Source organism: Centropristis striata, chromosome 11 (genome assembly GCF_030273125.1).
Source record: "Centropristis striata isolate RG_2023a ecotype Rhode Island chromosome 11, C.striata_1.0, whole genome shotgun sequence".
NCBI lineage: Eukaryota > Metazoa > Chordata > Actinopteri > Perciformes > Serranidae > Centropristis > Centropristis striata.
Genome location: NC_081527.1, coordinates 14,106,914 through 14,127,943, shown reverse-complemented (window position 1 = coordinate 14,127,943; position 21,030 = coordinate 14,106,914). Strand labels below are relative to the sequence as shown.

General features: G+C 41.0%; 3 protein-coding genes across 3 annotated transcripts; all 3 read left to right on the top strand.

Moving 5' to 3' along the window:
- Nucleotides 1-619: 619 nt before the first annotated feature.
- Nucleotides 620-3,343, top strand: LOC131979733 (cytochrome b-c1 complex subunit 10). Its single transcript, XM_059343728.1, has 3 exons — nt 620-675; nt 1,581-1,711; nt 2,950-3,343. Exons 1-2 carry the CDS (start codon nt 626-628, stop codon nt 1,699-1,701), a joined length of 171 nt encoding a protein of 56 aa, XP_059199711.1. The 5' UTR covers nt 620-625; the 3' UTR covers nt 1,702-1,711; nt 2,950-3,343.
- A 1,248-nt stretch (nt 3,344-4,591) lies between these two features.
- Nucleotides 4,592-10,769, top strand: mbd3a (methyl-CpG binding domain protein 3a). Its single transcript, XM_059345374.1, has 7 exons — nt 4,592-4,867; nt 6,352-6,517; nt 7,912-8,049; nt 8,374-8,464; nt 8,557-8,734; nt 9,580-9,738; nt 9,838-10,769. The coding sequence occupies exons 1-6, from the start codon at nt 4,854-4,856 to the stop codon at nt 9,731-9,733; spliced, it is 741 nt and encodes a 246-aa protein (XP_059201357.1). The 5' UTR covers nt 4,592-4,853; the 3' UTR covers nt 9,734-9,738; nt 9,838-10,769.
- A 1,679-nt stretch (nt 10,770-12,448) lies between these two features.
- LOC131979806 (RNA-binding protein MEX3B-like) lies at nt 12,449-20,924 on the top strand. Its single transcript, XM_059343848.1, has 4 exons — nt 12,449-12,818; nt 13,362-13,942; nt 15,769-16,022; nt 16,133-20,924. The coding sequence occupies exons 2-4, from the start codon at nt 13,432-13,434 to the stop codon at nt 17,351-17,353; spliced, it is 1,986 nt and encodes a 661-aa protein (XP_059199831.1). The 5' UTR covers nt 12,449-12,818; nt 13,362-13,431; the 3' UTR covers nt 17,354-20,924.
- The last annotated feature ends 106 nt before the right edge of the window (nt 20,925-21,030 follow it).

Sequence of the window (21,030 nt, the reverse complement as noted above, 5' to 3'; positions counted from 1 at the left end):
TTAAGGTTTTGTAAGTTTAATTGCTTTGTAGGGAGTGTTGAATTATAATAATATATTGTATTAACGCATGGTTTCTCCCTGTGAATTTACATGTCTAGGTATGGAATTTCCCCAATATAATAAGATTAATTGTGAAGCTTCAAATTATTTTTATTTCTCAGGAGACCAAAACACCCATTCATCCAAAGCAAGGGAAAACTCTCATCAGTATATCAATAATAAATGCACAACATTTCTGGATGCCCATATTCGAAACTACAATTCACATCAATATCTTTCTTAAATCTTAAACTTGCCTTAAATATCTTACACATGTTTATTTCTAGCTCGATATATTGTATTTATATTGTGTTTGTTTTTTTAGAACCAGGCCCTATTTCATATCATATATCATCCACAAGTTGCTCCAATAGGAAATCACATATGGAAATGTAGTAACATTTTTACTGTATCTTCGGATTTTATAATAAAATGTATTTTTTGTTGTAATGGGCTTTTATATTTCGAGTAATCGGAAGTACATCACGCACATGCGCACTAAGAGTAGTCAGCAAACCAAAATCGGAAGTTCTTCTACGATTTTAAAGCCGCACGACCTGAGTAAGGAGGACACCTATCAGCCAAAATGTTGGGTAAATTGATCGGTCAGAAGTATGTGACCATTGCTAAAACATGGTAAGAAGTTATTTTATGTCGTACTAGTGATAAAAGGCGGAAAGTTGTCAGACTTTCCGTAAACAGAATCTCGAAATGTCCTTAGCAACATTAGCTGTTAGCTTAGCCGAGGTCATCATCTGGGGACATGCTGGTTTAGCTACTTGTCAGCTAAACTCAGGCTGAAGATGCCTAAAAGGACCATCATAAAGTAAAATAAAAAAAATCCTTTCTTAGAAAATAATTAGTCCATTTATCATTTGGTCGACAAGAGTAATGTACTAGGTCAAATGTCTTTAAATCTGTACTAAGGCTAACAAGCTAACAGCTATGATACAAAGTTGTTTATCTCTCATGTATTACTCCAAAACATTTGTCTTTAAAAATGAAAAACTGCCATAAAATAAAAAAATAATCTAACAGCTGATATTTTTTCAGTGTGTAATATGTCAGTGTTTAACAACAACACCGATTTTTGGTACACTGCAGTACACCATAGTACAGCAGCAATAACTTTGGTCTAAACCAGAATTATATTTCCCATAGACGAAACATGAGAAAATCATTCAGTCCGGTGGAAAATAATAAAAAAATATAATTTAAAGCAAGGCTCTAGAATAAAAGCCTGATATAATTGAATGGCTCTGAGATTATTTTTTTTTAAGTGGTTGTAATGGTTTTCAATTGAGATGTTTTTGTCCTTCGGTGTCTGAGTGAATTTCCAAAATTCTATTGAAAAACATCTTACTGCCTTGTCAAAATGAATCTCATATGCTTCGGGGGAAAACATTACATTGAAAAGCAAAAAAAAAAAGAAAGTATTTGCTTTCACCAACTTACAAAATTTATTTTTCAAATCATTTTTATTAAGGGTATAGATTCTTCCAATTAATTAGAAAATCTTGACAATGTTCTCTACTCCACAGGGTCCCAACTCTGGCTGTATGGGGCACAGTCGGAGGCGTAGCACTGGTCCACTTCACAGACTGGCGACTGGTTTTGGATTATGTCCCCTACATCAGTGGCAAATTCAAGAAGGACGAGTAGTGGCACTCAGGTTAGTGTCAAGGAATGGCAAATAGATGGATGCAGTAACCAGCATGTGATGAATAAGGACAGTTTAGAGATAATTTTTATCTGCCACATTATTTCTGCACTTACTATATCTTTTAAATGCAGAAACAAGAACTTGGCACTTTTTTGTTGTACAGTGATCAAAAAATGTTGTTTTGATTTATTAATGCTCTCTGGATATGTATTTCTATTAATCCAGACCCTAAAATCAGATTATTAAGCAAACACATTTCGAGGTGTTTGCTAATTAGTTTAAATGTGTGTACAGAACATGTTCGTTTTTAATTGTTGAAGTGTATTTTAGACCCTTTGCTCTTAAACATTAATTAACTAATATGTGCATCCTTTTCCACCTGTGGCAAATTCCCAGGGTTGAACATGATTCAAAAAGGCACACACACCACTCCACCTACAGTGTATGCACAGAAATTCCATGTCTTTTCACATATTACATGAATCTTTAGCAGAGGATATTTTCCCCTGTTTACTGTGGTGGCACCACTGCAAGAGAAACCTCACAGTATGACACCAATAAGCAGCATTTTCTCACACAGACTGCCTAAATGATGGAAACGGGGACAGACCTAACTCCAGGAAAAGTGTTGTCTGTGTAGCTAATATCATCTTGTGCCTCCAACCTGCTGTTACTACTCTGTTGTCTAAAAACACTGGCTGACCTACTCAATGTATTTTAAAGAACAAGGCCAGTGTTATTTCTGAAATGTCTCTAAGACTGTAGACATAACTGCATGTTTTGCTAGTTGACAAGCTGAGAGTCAAAGAAAGTTGTAACCTTGTGTATGCTCTGTCCTGTTCTGCTTTCATGATAAATGGCGTAAGATTCAATGACATTAGTCCAGAGAGTTTAGAGGTGTCAGGAGACCAGAATCCAGGACAGTGGCCTACTTTAAGACCACAGGTAGCAGCTTCTAATAAGACAGGGAACCTCAGAAACCTTTCAACACTCTGCACCTTAGTTATTCAGCTTTAACATTTCAAATTGATCGGTTTTAACCCACAAATCAAAAAAAAAAGAAAAATTAAATTGTGAAGTGTTGGATGTTGAGTAAGTTTTTAATAGTGCTTTTCAAAATAAAATAAGTGTATTTAAGAATAGCAAAAAAAGTCATCTTAACATAGTTCTTCCAGCGTTGATTTGTCTGCCACACCAAAGTCATATTTCTACTGTTTAAACTAATAATTTTGTTTTCCCCTGGTCAGGTCTGTGCTGATTTTTTACACAAAGACTAATAACAAGAACAAGAACTGCTGCAGCCCGTACCTTGTGTGCCAGGCCTCTGGAGGCAGTCATCTTCATCCTGCAGCTCAGTCAACATCAAACTGTTCATGATCAACATCCTCTGAAATGCACTGGGGTTTGTCATTTCAACGTTCCTCCACCAGTGACAACATTGATGAAAGGAATATGAACACACTGATGATGAATGGACATTTATTTTATTTTCCATCTTAGTTTGGGGTCAGGTATTTATTTTAATAATCAGTCTCCTCCTGTGTGTCGGACCTGATTCACTGGAAAAATCTGTCATCTGCCCTTCATGTCAAACTGTAAATGTTTTAAAGACAAGAAGTAAAGTATGTGAGATGTATCCTATATTGTGGTTGTGTATAATTATTTCACTTGCATTGATTAAATGATCCAATATCAAGTTACGAAGATCACAAAAACATTGTGATATGAGCCTCTGATTTGTTGGTATAACCCTAAAGACTACAGCTGATCATAATAAAATATAGGCTGGGTAACAGACAACAATAATGAATCTGAACCCATAAAAGCATGAGAACAGGCAGTCCAAGTGTTAAAAGAGCAGTCAATTAATTATGGAGGGATGACTGTTCCCATGGTGAATTTATATGTTGGGACTATTTTTTTGCTTGTGTATCTGTGTTTAAGTCTTAAACTTTTCAAGTGTAATTTAAGGTTGGAGTTACCACAAATATCCCACTTAAAATGATATGAGCAGCCAAATGTGCCAAATACCACGAGTAAAATGCAAAACTACCCTTAGATGGTGTTTTAAGTGTTTGACAAACCAAGCATTTCATTTTAGTCTGCTGTACTTCTAGAAATGCATAATTGTCTTAGCTTATTCTACAGAACATATTCATGCAACTATTCATTGTGCATAGTAAATAACCAAAAATAGCTATTTGGGTTTAAAATATATGTATATATATTCTCAAATGTAGTGGAGTAAGAGTTCTGAAGTATCTTAAAATTGTCCTCAAATGTTTTGAGAAAATACACTTGCAGTATGTGCAGTGAACAGATTATGTGCGCAGTAATGGACTGTTCATTTATTCAAGTAGCCGACTGTACTTAAGTATAAGTAATACGTTTTTTTTTTTTTTTTTTTACAGCTTTACAAATAAATATGTTGCACACAAATATGAAAGTACACAAATATGTTCTAAAATAAATTTTGATCAATTAAACTACTCAACAATAATTTATATGTATTATCCACAGTGTTGATTGGATAAAACAAACACTAGCTCTGGGTAATTGTGACAGCATTTTTTTTAATACTAATTTCAGATTTATTAATTTTTTAATCAAATCAATTAATGAAGAAAATAATCAGCAGATAAATCCATAATGAAAACAATCTTTAGTTAACAGTTCAAAATCAGTCCCACCTTAACCAAATAAAACAGTAAAATCCTGCTTTAACATTAATACATTACTGTTAGAAATCTAATGATATAGTAAAGCAAGTAAGTAACATTTTCTAAATATTTTAAGATTTATTTAATTTAATTTATTTTAATTGTTATGGAGTATTTCAACAGTGTAATATAAGTAGTTTTACTTAAGTAAAAACGTGAATATTCCCTTCACCATTGTATGTATGGTGAGACCCGGCGCCTCACTATCGGACTACTTTCCATGAGCGTAGCGGATGTCTTCCACTCATTGTGTTCCGGGGCTGGCGGAGTGATCTGGAGTGGTGAGGGTCCCGACTGGAGACAGACAGACAGCGGGGATCGATAACAAACACACTCGGAAAAAAATTATGACTGCAAGAACAGGCAGCTAGCAGGCTTGTTATCTTTTGTAAGCCAGAATCACATGCAGGCGAATCAAGACAGCCAGGACCATGGAAAGAAAAGGGTGAGACTTTTAAATGTGGAGTCGAAGGAGTTGTTAAAAAATAAGTTTCTCTGCAGGAAGTGCACGCATGCATACATGCGTTTTGTCGTTGAGAACAACACTTAGCAAATGACTAGTTCTGTGTTATTCACGTTTTTGTTGCGTTAGCTAAATACAGACATGAGATAGTTACGAGTTTAGTAAGTTTGTAAGCTTGCAACTTTGAACAATAGTGAGTTAATTGATATGCTGTTACGTTGACGTTACCGACGCCGCTAGCTTGATTAGCTAGCTAAGTTTCATTGTTTACACACGCTTGACTTGCGGCGCGATGGGCCCCGGCACTGCTACACACTATACATCATACAAACCTCTTATTAAAACTTGTAGATGAAGGATTTGCTGCTTCGTGTGGAGTTGACCACAACTTCACTCTCAACAGAGTAGTACGCTTGTAAAGACATCCAGTCTATTGTGTAAAATTACAAATCTGTAGCAGTTAACTAACCTGCCTCAAAGCTCCACCTACATTCCCAGAGATGATCCACACAGGTGTTTTCACTTATTGTGGCTGATTACACCACCTGTGGGCGTGTGCACTTGCTTGACTGGCACTTCCCGACTCCTAGTAATTACACCTGTTAGGCGGGAGAGCCTACACCTTTAATTTTTTTAAGTTACAAGCTGTTTTGTGACTTCAAACTATGCCCGACTTCAGCCTGTGAAGAGATCCATTCATTTAAATAACTGAGAAGCAATGAATGGGTGTCCACAGCTGTAACTGCTTTAAAGATATAATATGCAACTTTTCATGCTGAAATGTCTAAAAACGACTGAACCTTTGTCTTATATATTGTGTAGAGTTGTGTGATCTGTCTAACATTCAAACCAAGAGAAGTATTAATTTAAATCAAGGAAATAATCTGTTTTATTTGATCACCTGTCAGTGGTGTTATGTCCCATTTTTGCATATGTCAGCACTGTGGTTGTCTGTCAGCTTTTTGTCCAATTTTAAGCCAAATATTTCCAATACACTTGTTTAGCCAGTGGTTGTTTTAATTATGTATTTTAACTGGATGACAGATTTTAGTCATCAGACTTCTGGATCTTAAGTTATCACAGAAATCAGCTGAGCAAACGCTGGAGGCAGCTTGGCTTGCAGCCCATCCAGGACATCCTGTATCCGTTGAACAGTCTTGGAGAAATACAGTTATTTATTGTGAACCTGCTTTAGTCAGTGTTTTCACTTGTTTTAATCACAGTGTGCATCTGTTTTCAGAGAGAATAATTCTGCTCCTGTCAAAAACCTCTTAAAAAAACAGAATCCTAATCGAGACAAGCTCACTGCCGTGCTGGCAGCCGTGGTGAAGCCAACAATTCCCATGCTGCTATTGTTTTGAGTGAGGGGCCTTCTTAGCAGCCAATAATAACATATTGTGTGTTTCATGTCTCAGGTGTTGAAGAGGTAAATCATGTGCTGATGAGTCTTCTGTTTTTCTCTCCAGTGTACCTGTTAAGCGTATTCTCAACAAGCCCCAGATAGTCCGCAGCCTGGGCAACAACCTTCACACAGATGTGAATGCCAGCCACTCCCGGGCTGGATGGTCACTCCTGACCAAAGTGCAGCGCAGCAAGCACAAGCATCATTATGACACCAACCATCAAATCAGGGTGAGACGGTGTTTGGTTTAGGTATTTATGAGGCATAAATGACTGTGCCGACTGTGCAGTAATATCCCATTAAACAGAATGATCATTGGTGCTCTTTCACTGATCTCTGGACGGTATTACATTAGTATATACAGTGCCCATAAAACATATTAACCAACCATTTTCATGTGATTGTTTTCCATCATTAAATCAAAGTGGCTTTAATTAGACTTAGACTTAACAGTTACCAACTCTAGCAAGTGTGTTTAATGTTAAAGTGAACCAGGGTGATCAGTGCAGGCACATTTGGCAGTAATTACAGCCTAGAGTTTATGAGAATAGTTTTGTGTCTGCTTCGCAATCTTGACACTGCAGTTTTTCTTCCTTGCAAACCTGCTCAAACTCAGGCTACATGGGGACTTGCCACACATTTCAGAGTGACAGTGTTTGCTGTAGACAGCATTCAAAGCATATCTATGGTTCACGGAATGAGCAGGGGCTGGCTAAACATGCCTCTTGTTTTTATTCCTAACTTGTCACATATGGACACCCCTTGGCTTCAGTTTTTACTGCATTGGCGACTCACATATACTAACATGCACATACGGCCAAACCGGCTACTGCAACAAGTAACAGAAGCTCATGACACCATTACTTCAAATATCTGTATACTTATATTAATGCAATGCTCTTAGACCATAAAACCTTCTTCCACTTTATTTTGGAGTTTCCCATATCCCTTCTGGCAAACACTAGTTTGTATGTCATGAGACTGTTTTAACAGTGGCTCTCTTTTGTGTTCTGCCATTAAGCTGCAACTGATAAATAGCTCTGGTTACAGTTGTGGCGGTTATTTTCCTTGATTATTAATTACTGGTATCAGCCCTAAAGATCCTTAGTATTTTGTAATTGTAGAATTTTGACACTAAATAAAGTGCACTAGGTAGCAAATGATGAGTGATTTTGGACTAAATTGATTCTAAACATTAGTAATGAAACCCTGTAACTAATTTAGAGTTACTGTAGAGTGTTTTGTTGCCTCTCTTGCTGGTAAACTTCTCCCACTGACATTGTTTTATGATTGACTGATGACTCTTTTATGAGGGATATTCAGTGCTTTGTAAAGCTGACATCATTACAGCCTTTTTATCTGTTCTTGCATCACAATAACTGTCCCGGTTCATTGTAATATTTACATTGTCTCTTCACACGCGATAGAATCAAATAAGGGATGTAAGAAGTACCCCATGTTTGGTACTGACAACGCTAACAACAATGCAGTCATATAGCCCTGTTTTTTTGTAACGTCTCTCAAATGTTATATTCTGAAGTCATATTTTATTACAATAGAAAAGTGGTCAAGCTGGTTATCAAATTTATTTCGCCAATCAGTCATGTTGTTGTCTCTCTTAAAGGCCAAGCCAGATTTAAACACAACACTACCAGTTCGACAGACCGCATCCATCTTCAAACAACCAGTGACCAAGGTAACAAACCATCCCAACAACAAGGTGAAGACGGACCCGCAGAAGGCCGTGGACCAGCCGAAACAAGTAAGTCAGAGGGCAGAAAAACAGTTCAGCTGTCTTTGGAATGTCTACATTTTTTTCAGTAAACAATAACCTCAACATTAAAACTATCAAACGGCATGAGTAAAAGGAAATTAATGTTCCTGTATGTACTTGTAATGTTTTGTGTTGTTGACCAGTATAAACCCAGTGTCCCTGTGTTCTGTTATGACTCTTTGCTGTTATGTTGAGAGTACTGAAGGGTTGATTCAACCTAGTTCAATATCCTCTTAGATTATGTAACAATGCATGTGTTCAATGCTTAACAAATAAAATCTCTTTTGTTTTTTTCTTTGCTTCAATCTTCAGCTGTTCTGGGAGAGGAAGTTGAGCGGGTTGAATGCATTTGATATCGCAGAGGAACTGGTGAAAACTATGGATCTTCCCAAAGGCTTACAGGGTGAGAATAGCAAAAATTGTCTTTTAAATCTGGCTTTTAATTTTTTTTTTTTTAGAAGCTTGACTTATGCTTCCCTCTTATCCTCTGCCCAGGTGTTGGGCCTGCGTGTTCAGATAAAACACTGCTTTCTGCCATCGCCAGTGCTCTGCACACCAGCCCCGCTCCTGTCACCGGACAGCTCACTGCCGCTGTGGAGAAAAACCCCGGAGTCTGGCTCAACACGACACAGCCTCTCTGCAAAGCGTTCGTAGTGACTGATGATGACATCAGGTGAGATGTTGTCACGTACAACACAGCTGTAGTACCCCCAGTACGTTTGATCGGTATAATTAATACATCGGAAAATGACAATAAGCAGAATCCATCACTGCTGGCTCTTTTTTAAGGTGGCCTTTCAAGATGATGAATGTGAATCAGTGTAACTCTAAACATGCATTTCATTGTGGGAAATCGTGTTTATGTTACTGAAGATGTATTTTTTGGTGCATATAGAGTTTACAGTCATAGACAAAAATTGTTAGACCACCCTTGTTCAATGTATTGTTCATTTTAACTCCTGGTACAACTAAAGGTACATTTGTTTGGACAAATATAGCACATAAGAGTTTAATTTAAGAGCTGATATATAGCCATTTTCTATGGTTTTCTTGATAATGATTTTGGTTATTATCAATAAAACAATTGAAAATGGCTATATATCAGCTCTTGAATCAAACTATAAATTAAATGTACCTTTAGTTGTACCAGGCATTAAAATGAACAAGAAATTGAAGAAAAAGGGTGGTCTAATAAGTTTTTCCATGACTGTATGTGTGTCTTCTGTGTGAGAAGACACCGAGCTTAAAATATGCTGGAGTCAGCTTGGATTGCTACCAAGCTGGTTTGGTATTTTTTGTCTCTGCCTCTACTGTAAAGTGAGTTTGGGAAACATAAATTTAATGTAATAATGATTTAGAAAAGCACAAATAATCAGTCAACAATGACTGAACATATTGCATCGTAATACATGTTCCACTATTTGTGGAATCCTAATCATTATCATCAAGTCTTTGCCATCAAAGGTTTGTTTTCACTGTTGCTGACTTTTTATGTTTTTTTGTCCTCGTGTCTCTCAGGAAGCAGGAGGACCTGGTGCAGAATGTGAGGAGGCGGCTGGAGGAAGCCCTCACGGCTGATATGTTGGCTCATATAGAGGACACCGCCGCAGACGCAGCAGCGGCCAACAAAGTGGAGGAGAAAGTTGAGCAGGTGGACAAGGAGGAATTATAGCCAAGGTGGACAAAACTGAATGTTTTTCTAAATTAATTCTTTGATTTTCTTCCATTGTTATGAAACGCAGCATATGTAACTTGTCTTTCTCGTCTCCCCCACAGGCTCGGATGACATGAAGATTGCTGGTAAAGTCTTTTCATTTTCAAACAATTGGCTCCATGAAGATTTTTTTATACACTTCAAACGGAAACAGATGCTATCTGCAGACACGCTGCAGATTTTGTTTACCTAAACAAAGACTCTTTTCTTTATTTGTATGTTGTTGTTGGTTTTTTTTACACGTGTAAGTGTAATCCTGGAAGGGTGCTTTTGAGTTTTCAGTTTGTTTTTACCTTTTACTAATGTATGGCAAATTTTCTTTAGACTGTTAAATTGTTTAGTGTTTTCGGGAAATAATGGCATCACCATGTCACTATTGACAATATAGTGAGTAAAAGGAAATTACTGTTTCTGTAAGTAGTTGTACTTTTAAGGCAGTTTATGGCAGTTGTGGATGTTGATACGATGCAGTGTTACATTTATTTAACAGCTGTTCAAGCTCAAAGTTAAAAACACAAACCAGATGTGTGTGACTGAAGTGTGTGTGTGTGTGTGTGTTGAATGTAATTGAAATATTGATTGTGTTCATGTCTTTTGTGTGTTTCTTTTTTTTTTAACATGTTGCTCTTTTATATATTTTACTCTGGCACTGTAGGTAGGGTGTTTATGTTTGTAAGCATGGAAAGGCTGCAGTATGTTTACATGCACACAGCACCCCCGTGGCTGTGACTAAGAGTTTACAGCTCACAGCAGTGTTATTTCTCACAATAACCTGAGTTTACATGGTTTTGATGTCTAAGTCAAATTATCAGTACTGTTTCACCAGCTACATTTGAATTTTAATCTGTAACGGAAAATGTGTGTACCCTCAGAAAATACAAAAACAAACAACACTGATGTACCTCATAACAAGATGTACTGTACCTCATTACAAGATTCATGATTTGTCTCTGTTCTGCCGTGTCACTGTCAAATAAATGCAGCTCTTTCATGACTGGTGTTTGTTTTCTTCGTCATTATCATTCTTAAATCCAGGAGGTTGTTGTAGGTGTTAAAGGTTGTGGTTATTTCTTCTTTAAAGGATGTGTTCATATTGTTCAGCTTAAATCAACACTTTAATGCCTATACATGCATTATATAGACGTTAACAGTCCTTGTGATAATTCCTCCTTTCCAGCATTCAGTCTCTTTTGAGACAAAGCTAATATGAGCTGGTCAATTAAAGTGGGTGTCTTCAAATTTCAATCAAAGTTACATCTTTTCAGTACTAAATTCCGTCTGTCATTATCAGCACGGAAACATTATCTGGGGAAACAAAGAGAGGCTGATACAAGAAACTGTTAAAGCTTGATTACTCCGGCTGGGGACTTATAAGCCAGATACTCTGAAAGCCATTTAAATAGTACTATTATTTCCCCTTGCCATATGTCTTTATTTATTTTAGGACCATTTAGTAGTTAGACTTAGGATCTTACTGTATAATATGTGTACTTTTTTTTACAGAAAATGTTAGTGTTTTAAAAATACATCTTTAATACCTGCTTAGTGTAGTGTATGCCCTTATTCCTGAACTTCAGATAGCTCATCAGGGTGTCCCATTTCACATCTATACATTATGTCTGAAGATTGTACTTGTATTTTACTGTTTTGTTAATAAACTGAACTGAAAAGAATAGTTTTAAGAGGGGCCAGTATTGATACTTTTGATAGTAATCAGTAACTCTGTTCATATGAGTGTATGAGCTTGGTTTTATGATGAACTTGGCATTGTGTGAATTAGTGTTGTTGCAATATATTGTTATTGGCAATAACTATGTTTAAAAAATGAAATACTGATAGAGTAATAACACACATGAAAAAATGATATAAACAATCCAATGCCTCTGGAAGTCTTTAATCTGGTCGCCTTTTCACTATGCATTAAATGTAATTTTTGTCCACTTTCGTGCAGTTATGGTTACAGACTCTCTCCACCTCCAGACACTCTTTTTGTGAGTGCTATTAATTTGCCAGTTAAGAAACAACACACACAATAAGCAAAGCTGACAATGAATTTGACTGATAGCATTTTCATTCATTTTTTAAAATGATATTGCAATAACATTACTATTATTTTGGCTACAATAATGATGCAGTGAAAATCTGATTTCATGATATCCCCCCCTAACCTACCCTCTAATTTATTTCATCTAATTTATGGCACAAAGGGTGGTGGAATATTTTATAGTAGAACATGATTTGAGATGAGACTATTGCCCTCTATGCTGGTTTCTATTTATTTTTATTACCTCGAAAGCACAAATAAATATACACACACACACACACACACACACACACATACACATACTGCATGAGCATCATTCAGGGCTGTTATTGGACCACCCAAAACACCTCATTGGTAGCCATGATGAACACACCCAACTATGACCACATTTTTTTTAAACAATGCGTTCAGAGTCAGAATGCAAAAAAAATAAATGATGCATTAACAGAGAAGAAAAAATAAAATAGTGCCCTGCAGACACAATGGCAGTGACAGCGGCGGTTTGATGCTCTCCCCTCGCTGCATGTGGCCTTTGAACCCATTGTTGTGTCGCGGGTGACGTCAGTGCCGTGTGCGAGAGACGGAGCGGCGTGCGCCTGGCGAGACAAAGGCGGCGGACCGACCGGGGTCAGGCAGCAGCAGCAGCAGCAGCACAGAGCCGACAACCACTCTTTTTTATTTTAACTAAAAAGGCAACTGCTAACATTGGATTTTCAGCTGTGGTGTCCCTGACGGTACGCAGGATGAAGACCCAGTGACACTCCCAGGGATGTGCTTTGACTCCACGGAGAGAGAAAAAAACAGTGGCCTCTTTTCGGTTTTAACGCTTTTCTCCAACGCCCCCTGTTTAGCGTTCTAGTTAGCTAGCTAACCCTGCTAGCTCCCTATAGCGCTGCACAGCACAGCACTGGTCTCCTCCTCCTGGCTGTTCCTCATCTTTCTCCCCGAAAAACTGGGCGACAAGCGAAGATAGGATCTCGTCGACTGAGGCCAGATAAAGTAAGTTCATGTTGTTTTCGCAGTTGTTTAATTTTAAAAATCAACGCCGCTGCCTTTGAAAACGGGCACAAGTTGTAGTGTCAGAGCGGAGCTAACAGCTAGCCGAGCTGCTCCCAAACAAAGGGGTCGACAACGTGACTGAGTGCCGACTATGTGGAGTTAGCCTGTTAGCTCGGCTCTGGAGGCTAACAACCGCTTATATTCATATTTTATGTTTAATTTTTTAACGCGATCAGTACATGTAGATGTGTGGGAAGTTGGTGCCACGCAGGTTCTTTGTGTCTGCGCCGGGGAGCAGTTTGTTGAGTTGTGTTAAAGCGGACATGCTTTATCCTGACAAAACAAGCAGCCTCCTGGATGGTTTCAGTTGTCAGACAAGAAGCAACAACAGACAAAGCAAGGCGCCCAAATCAACACTGCTAATGCATGCTGCTGTTTATGAATTATCGCTGGCCCCAGAGTGCTCCGTTTCTCTTGTTTTGATATTTAATTATAAACAAACTCTTGACTCTTTTTTTGTTTTTTTTATTTTTTTTATTTCAGGAGAGGGTGAGCTCACTCCCAACAAACAAACAGGGCATCCGTGATCTGATGTGAGATCCACGGAGACACTATGCCTAGCCCTTTATTCCACCCCGAGATTATGGACCACGACGTGGTGGTCAGCAGCCAACACAACGGGGTCGGTCTGCCCCGAGAGACAGACCAGGAGTCCCGGGAAGAGGACCACCAAGAGGCGCTCCGCTTTGCCCTGGACCAGCTGTCACTCATGGCCCTGGAGAAGGTGGACTGTGGGGGCGGTGGTGGTAGTGGAGGTGGCGGGCTGGTCGACACTCTGGATGGGACCCAGGGTCCTGGCTCCGAGGGCTGCAACGGCGTGGGCGGAGTGGGCTACGTGGATCTACAGATGCTGGAGCATCCCAACGGGTCCCGGGACTCGCCGACGTCCTGCTCTCCATCCCCGGAGTACTATGGCTCGGGCGGGTACCACATGGCCGGCTCGCACTCCATGCTCCACGGGGAACAAAGCTCCGTCCTCTGCAGCAGGAAAAGAAGTGTCAACATGACTGAATGTGTGCCTGTCCCCAGCTCTGAACATGTGGCTGAAATAGTGGGGAGACAAGGTAAGAGCATGTGTGTGTGTGTGTGTGTGGTGCTGCTCAGTTTGTGAGACATTTTAGGTGTTTGTGTTTATGGACAGCTTGTTCAGGCAGCATGCAGCCTGGTGGTTCTTTGTTTGGGTGGCAGTCTGGTGAGAGGAGGGTCTCTGAACTTTTAAAGCCTGAGCTTGGTGCTGTGAGCAGACTGCACTCACTGTTTTGGGTCTTTAATGCCAGCATAATGCGGGTGCTCAATTAAAAAGCATCCCCTGCTATATTTACATTGTATATTTAACAGTATTTAGACAATGCATTGACATAGAGTGAGCGAGAGAGTGTGGTGGATGAGTAGGAGGAGGGGGGAGGGGTAGGAGAGGGTCAGACAAAGCGGCAGATTGTCGGGAGTCTGGACATGTCTAGCAGCCTGCACCAAACAAAGAAAATACACCGAGATGTGCAGATTTTATACATCGTAGATTATAAGAGGAAGCGCTGAACACCAACCTCTTATTTCTAACCCTTGTAAATATTTACGGTATATTATTATTGCCTCTGCTGATCAGATTTTAAGCTGAAACGGGGCAGCAGGCGCACAAACACGGGACTGGGCGGTGTTACGCCCTGCACCCAGCTCTGTCTGCCGATACTGCTGCTCGCGCACCAGCCGCTGCGTTTTCTACAATTAATTTTTCTGTCCTTGATTTTTTTTTTTGCTTTTATCAACATGTGTCCCCAGACCTCAGTTGTGTGTTTGGTTCGGCCGTCTCAGCCGCGGCAGCGTTACGGCATTGTTCCCTTTGTTTGAAAAAGCCATGCTTTCTGCTTCCCAGAATGACATCACACTCTGTGCGCCCTATTGGTCGCCGAGAACGAAGCGTCCATATTTAAAGAAACAGAGCACACAGACAGTGGATGCTGCTGGAGGAGCATGAGTTGACACAAGCAGTGCAGCTATTGACTTCATGTTTGAGTAGACATGAATATGCTGCACACCTATTGCTTTTCAGCTGCCATTAATGTTATCAGGATGCATTAATAAAGCACTCAAACTGGCGTGCTGAGGTGTTTATTTTTTTAAATTCATTATTAATCTCCATATTAAAAAATGCATTAGTTCGGGTTCTTGTTTAATTCATTCTTTAAGTTTTTATGTACATAATATAACAATGTTTCCACTTAGTTAGGTACAGCTGCTGTATTTTAAATGTATGCAATCTTAATACAACAGACTGTCCACTTACAAACATGTAACACATGTTTTCTTTTTGTTTATGATTTCAGTTGCCATTATGCTTTTAAATATATAAATCATCTGGGGTTTTATCTACATAATCAATTATGTAAACCAAAAATCTTTTACGATTTAAAATGTATCTTTAATTTTTTTTGTCTCCCTGCGTCTCAAATCAGAAGCTACAAAACTCCCCTGATCCATATTTGGAAATAAGAAATGTACTTTGTGGTTGAATTGTATCAAGAGGGGTTTCTTATACATTGTGCACCTCATTTATATTAATAAGGCGAGCTAAATTCTTAAGAACACAGCAAACTACAGCATCCAAAATCAACTATAAACTCAGGTTAACACCTCAATTTCAACAAAACTGAGCATTATAACCATCATGTAGGCAGGATTTATTGTAGGGCTGTTATATCAGACTACATTAGGTTTATGGGGTGTTCTTAATAAACTGCAGACAGAATATCTTTGGAACTGCTCTCATTAGACTTTGTGTATGTACTAAAATCACACTTGTGTAAGGCTATGTTAGAAATGTGTTTTATACATGTGTGGGTGTGTGTTTGAATGTGTATAAATCATGATGTTTCTGTGGTTCTGCATCTTCCAGGCTGTAAGATTAAGGCCTTACGTGCCAAAACAAATACCTACATAAAGACTCCCGTCAGAGGTGAGGAGCCAGTGTTCATCGTGACGGGACGCAGGGAGGACGTGGAGATGGCCAAACGTGAAATTGTCTCTGCAGCTGAGCATTTCTCTATGATCCGGGCGTCCCGCTGCAAGGCTGGAGGGCCTGGAGGCGGAGGAGGAGGAAGCAGCTCTCTGCCAGGACCACCACACTTACCTGGACAGACCACCATACAGGTACAGAAAGTCATGTGTTGTAACAAAGGGATAGCTTAGATAATTAGCATCTGTTTGCATTTTTTAACATCTGTGGTCAGACTAAAATGTTTCTCTCGTCACTGGTCCAGGTGCGGGTGCCCTACAGAGTCGTTGGTTTAGTTGTTGGACCAAAGGGAGCGACTATCAAGCGCATCCAGCAGCAGACTCACACCTACATCGTGACACCCAGTCGAGAGAAAGACCCGGTGTTCGAGGTGACCGGCATGCCGGAGAATGTGGACCGAGCGAGGGAGGAGATCGAGACCCACATCACCCTGCGGACTGGAACCTTTGTGGACCTGCAGGGAGACAATGACTTCCACTCCAACGGCACCGATGTCAGTCTAGAAGGTCTGGGCGCTCTGAGCGGAGGACTGGGATCGTCTCTGTGGTCCAGGGCTTCTGGCCACCATTCTGCTCCCCCTCCTCCTCCACCCTCCCCACCTCCTCCTCCTATTCCCATGTCCATGCATCACTCCTCCAGCCGGAAGATGTCCTCCTCTGTAGCCTATCACACGCACAACGGCGGCATGAGCTCAGACAACTTCAGCACCACTCGCAAGGCCAACGAGGGCGGCAGCCCCACCAGCCCCTTTAGCACAGGCTCCAGCAGCGCTGGAGGAGGATTCACTTTCGGGGGCGACTCCACCCCGGGACTGCCCTCTTCAGATGAACTGGGCTTTGAGTTTAGCGCCGCCAACATCTGGGCACCTTTCGTCAACGGTGGAACAGGCAATAAGACGGCCGGCTCCTCCCAGCAGCAGCCTCTACGTAGAAACAGCAGCGGCCTCAGCGGTGGCGCCATCACTCCACGATTGTCTCCGACTCTGCCTCAGGACACGGGCGTGGGCCCCCTGGATCACCCGCTGGCCCGCCGTGCACAGAGCGACCCCCTCAGCACTCTTTCCTGGCTACAGTCCGGCAACGCGGGAGGGGGCTCCTTCTCCGGAGCGTCCAGCTCCAGCTCGGGCGGCTCGTCGACCGGTTACTCCTCCTGCTCGGCCTCCTCCCTGCCCGGCGGCTCGCCCACTGACTCCGAGGGAGGTGGCAGCGGCGTGGGCCTCAGCTCGGGGATGCTGAGTCGGCTGAAAAGTGGTTCTGGTCCTGCGGTCGCAGGTCTGGTCGGCGTCAGCCCCGGGATCAACAGGGACTGCTTTGTGTGTTTCGAGAGCGAGGTGACAGCAGCCCTGGTGCCTTGTGGCCACAACCTCTTCTGCATGGAGTGCGCCGGGCAAATCTGCCAGTCAGCTGAGCCGGAGTGCCCCGTCTGCCACACCCCCACCACACAGTGCATCCGCATCTTCTCCTAATGCCCCAGCAGGGGGCGGGACGGGGAGGGGGGTAGAATTTGAGGGGGGTGGGGGCCGGAGTGGGGCACCAGCTGTGGCGGAGGCGACGGAAGGATTCACACTAATAACTTTCACACACACACATGGTGGACCATAATAAATGCATAATAGAGATGATGATACTATACGGATGTTGATTTATTGCTGATAACTGTCAAGATTAATAATAACAAAAATAATAATGACAATGACTTATTTTCAGAGTGAAGTTAATTGAAACTGGTCTGCAGACAGTTGGGGCTCAGACAGTCTCTCGGTGGTGAACTTATGGAAGGAAACTAGTGTCTTATCTCTCTTCAGGCCTTCATTTTGACCCGGAGCAGCCCGCGCCGCTGGCTGCCGGTCTGTCTCCACATTTTCTTCATTCTGGCTTCTTCAGATCTCTGCCTGCTTTCTCTCTCACAGCCTTTCCTTTTGACACTTTTGTACTTAACAGATATTTTTCGATGAAGCTGTCAATGAGGCCTGCACTTTTCTATTCCCTTATTTTAATGTTCTTGACAGGACGCAAACCGTTCCAACAACAACACCCCCCCAGCCCCCCACCGCTCTTGCTTTCTCCTCTGGCTCTCACTCATGCTGTTGTTTGTGACATGAAGTGGCGGGGGTTGCTATTTTTCTGTAAACTTGGAACTTTTTTAAAGGTCCCCATGTAGTCAGGCACCTATCAGAACAATACACGCAGGATGATTTTTTTTGTTGCCACACAAAAAAATAGCCATCAGTAATGCCAAATGACCTCTGTTAATAGACTTAATTCTTGATCAAATTCAGTAACCTGTTGGATGAAATTGGAAGCCCCACATTTCAAATGTGGCGGCTGCATCAATCACACTAATTATTCTCTTGAGTAAGTGAGAAACGTACCGTAACTGTAGGAATGTGTCTGAGGTCTGTACGTTTGGGCTGCCTGACAATCCCTTTTCATCTTTCTCTCTCGCGTGTTTATGTGTGTGTGTGAATAGTGCCCACTCATTATCGGTCTGCTGTCTGTCTCGCTGCCCCTCTCCTTCACTTCACTCTCTCAGTCTTACAGGAAGTCTTTGCTCTGATCCATCCACACCGGGACATTTCCCCCTCACATCCTGTCTGTTACACTCAGATCGGCTCGTTTAGCGTTTTCTACTAGTTTTTGACTCTTTGACTGTCAATTGTGTGGCTCGCAGACATATTTTGAACTCTAGGACGAGATAGGGCTTCTCTGATGTCACACGTGAATGTGTTTTTGTCCAGTAAGGTTATGGAGAGACATGAAACAATAACAAGGGGCTTGATTGAACCATTTTTTTTTTCGCATTGCACTGTAACTTCCCGCCCCTCTAAAAAGGAAAAAAAAAGAAAAGAAACAGCTCTTACTGTTTTTAGTTTTTGGTCTTCCACCCCACACTCACAGCGAAGCTGTATGGCACTCTCTCAGACGACGCACCGTCATATAGCGCTGTGCTCCCGGCCAAATGTGGTGCACTATATGGTTAGTTGTTTGAGATTTGTCCTTTTGTTTTCATAGCATTACTGAGTAACTCCCGACGAGGCGGTTGCATCCTGTTTTGTGTTAGTGGTTTTTAAAGAATTCAGTGTGAGTTTGCAGTAACTGCCTCCTATAGTGTTAATACTGTACGTATGATGCGGGCGATGGTACACGTGAGTGGCCCTTTTTGGAGCGTGCTTGGAATCAGCTCATAGAATGAGACAAGCCATGACAACAGAATTAAAACGACACACCTAATTCTCGAAGGGCTTCCTCTGACTGCACAGACACATGATCACATTTTCAGGCTCACACGGCGCAGTAGGTAGAACTTATCCTTTATGGCAGCTAGTAGCTAGGTCATCCAGGGCTTCCAGACACGCTTTGTGTTCAAATCCCAGCAGCTGCAGAATGTTTTGCTTGTCATTTTATTTTAATTATACGTTCGAACTGTCCCTACACAGTCATCACATCCTGTCAATAGGGCGTCGCAGTGTGTCCTCCTCTGTGGACGTAGTCTCAGATCAGGATGGGTTGTAGGGTTTTAATAACAAAGGAAAAAAGGGTAACTCTAGTTGAGTAAAATAATTGGTGAGAAACGGGCAGTTGCTGCTGTGCTTTGGTGCTCCAGCCGGTATGATGTTAAACTTATTTGCTGTCTGACTGTTCGTTTGCTACTTTAGGCGACGAGGGCCGCACAGAGGAATCTAATAAGCCGCTGTCCTGGTTGAGCACAGCAGTGCGCTAATTGTAGGAAAAAAAACCTGCCCAGGAGCTGAACCAGTAGTCTTTGTGAAGACTATCCCATGGTGCTTTGGTGCAACTCTCTACTGAAACACGGCGGTGAACAAACCCAGCTGGTAGTGGGGGGACTTTTTAGTTCGCAGACTGAACTTCTGCAGTGCACTGTAGAGCTCGCAACCCTGTTCATACTCTCGTTGAAACTGGCAACCCACCCCCGTCGTCGGGCTCTGATGTCAAACATTTCGTCTCGTGCGCACTCGGAACAGATGCAGGGCCGTTAACGCGTCCGAAAGAACAGATCAGTCGTGTGAGTCTGTCGAGGACGATCTTAAAGCCCTTTTTTTTTTTTCTCAAACTGTCCAAGTCGACGTGTTCAAGGAATAAAACATGTTGTATTTGCCAGATGATGTAAATCCTGGTGTTGCACTAGGATGTTTCTGGCCAATGAGAGAATGTTAGGGTTTAATGTACAGTAGTTTCATTGTTAAAAAGGTACAAAGTTTTTCAGATTGACTGCTGATTTTTATTTTTTTTTAGCCAAACTTATCCCCTCCCCCACTTCCTTCCGAAAGGTTTGAAAACAGGGTTTCCTGAGGCATGCTAGCCAGTGACCTCTGACCTTTTTTTTGTGATTAGAGGGGGGGGGGGGGGAGTGCGAAGAGAGCCACGCCAGTAAGGGGTGACAGACACCCCTCAAGCCTCCGCTCTCCTATTTTTTGCTTTAATTCTCTTTGTATGCAGAACCAAAATGTAAAACGTCAGCAAACTAGGTTTCAGGCCTGACCTGTGTGTATATACCCTGAATACAATCATTGGGATCTTGTTTTTCAAAAGCAAAATGACTTAATTGAAGATAAGTGTAGTTTCTAAAGAACATGTATCATTATTTGTAAGTTAACCATCTGCATGTCTTCAAGCCACCTGGCATTAGCTAATAATTTTTAAGATAAAAAAAAAAAACTTTTTACACATTTTATTTTTTACAATTTATTTGCTTACCTAAATATCCCAGACAATAATGTGACCCTTTTTATTACTTCAAATTTATTTTTATTTTCCATTTTTTTATTTTCCTTATTTCCTGTGTACTACATATAGGCAATTTATAACAAAATGAGAAAATTATTGAAGAAATTTTAAAATTGAAATATATTTTATTTGAAAGTTTATGGACCTTTTAACCGTGAGCCGGGAAAAATTGTATAATCGTATAATTTGAGCTGACTTGACGGTTATGAGAAATGTATCAAGAGTTTTATTTTTTATGCTTCTTTAATAAAGTCTTGTTTTTGGTTTCATTTTTTTACTGTAAAATAAGAACTTGTGTCTGGTGTCTTTCTTTCTGTTTGGAGTGTAAATGTTGCAGCAGCAGACTGGAGCAGCTGCGTGTCGGCCACGTGGTGGCAGCACAGACACATCTGCAGCA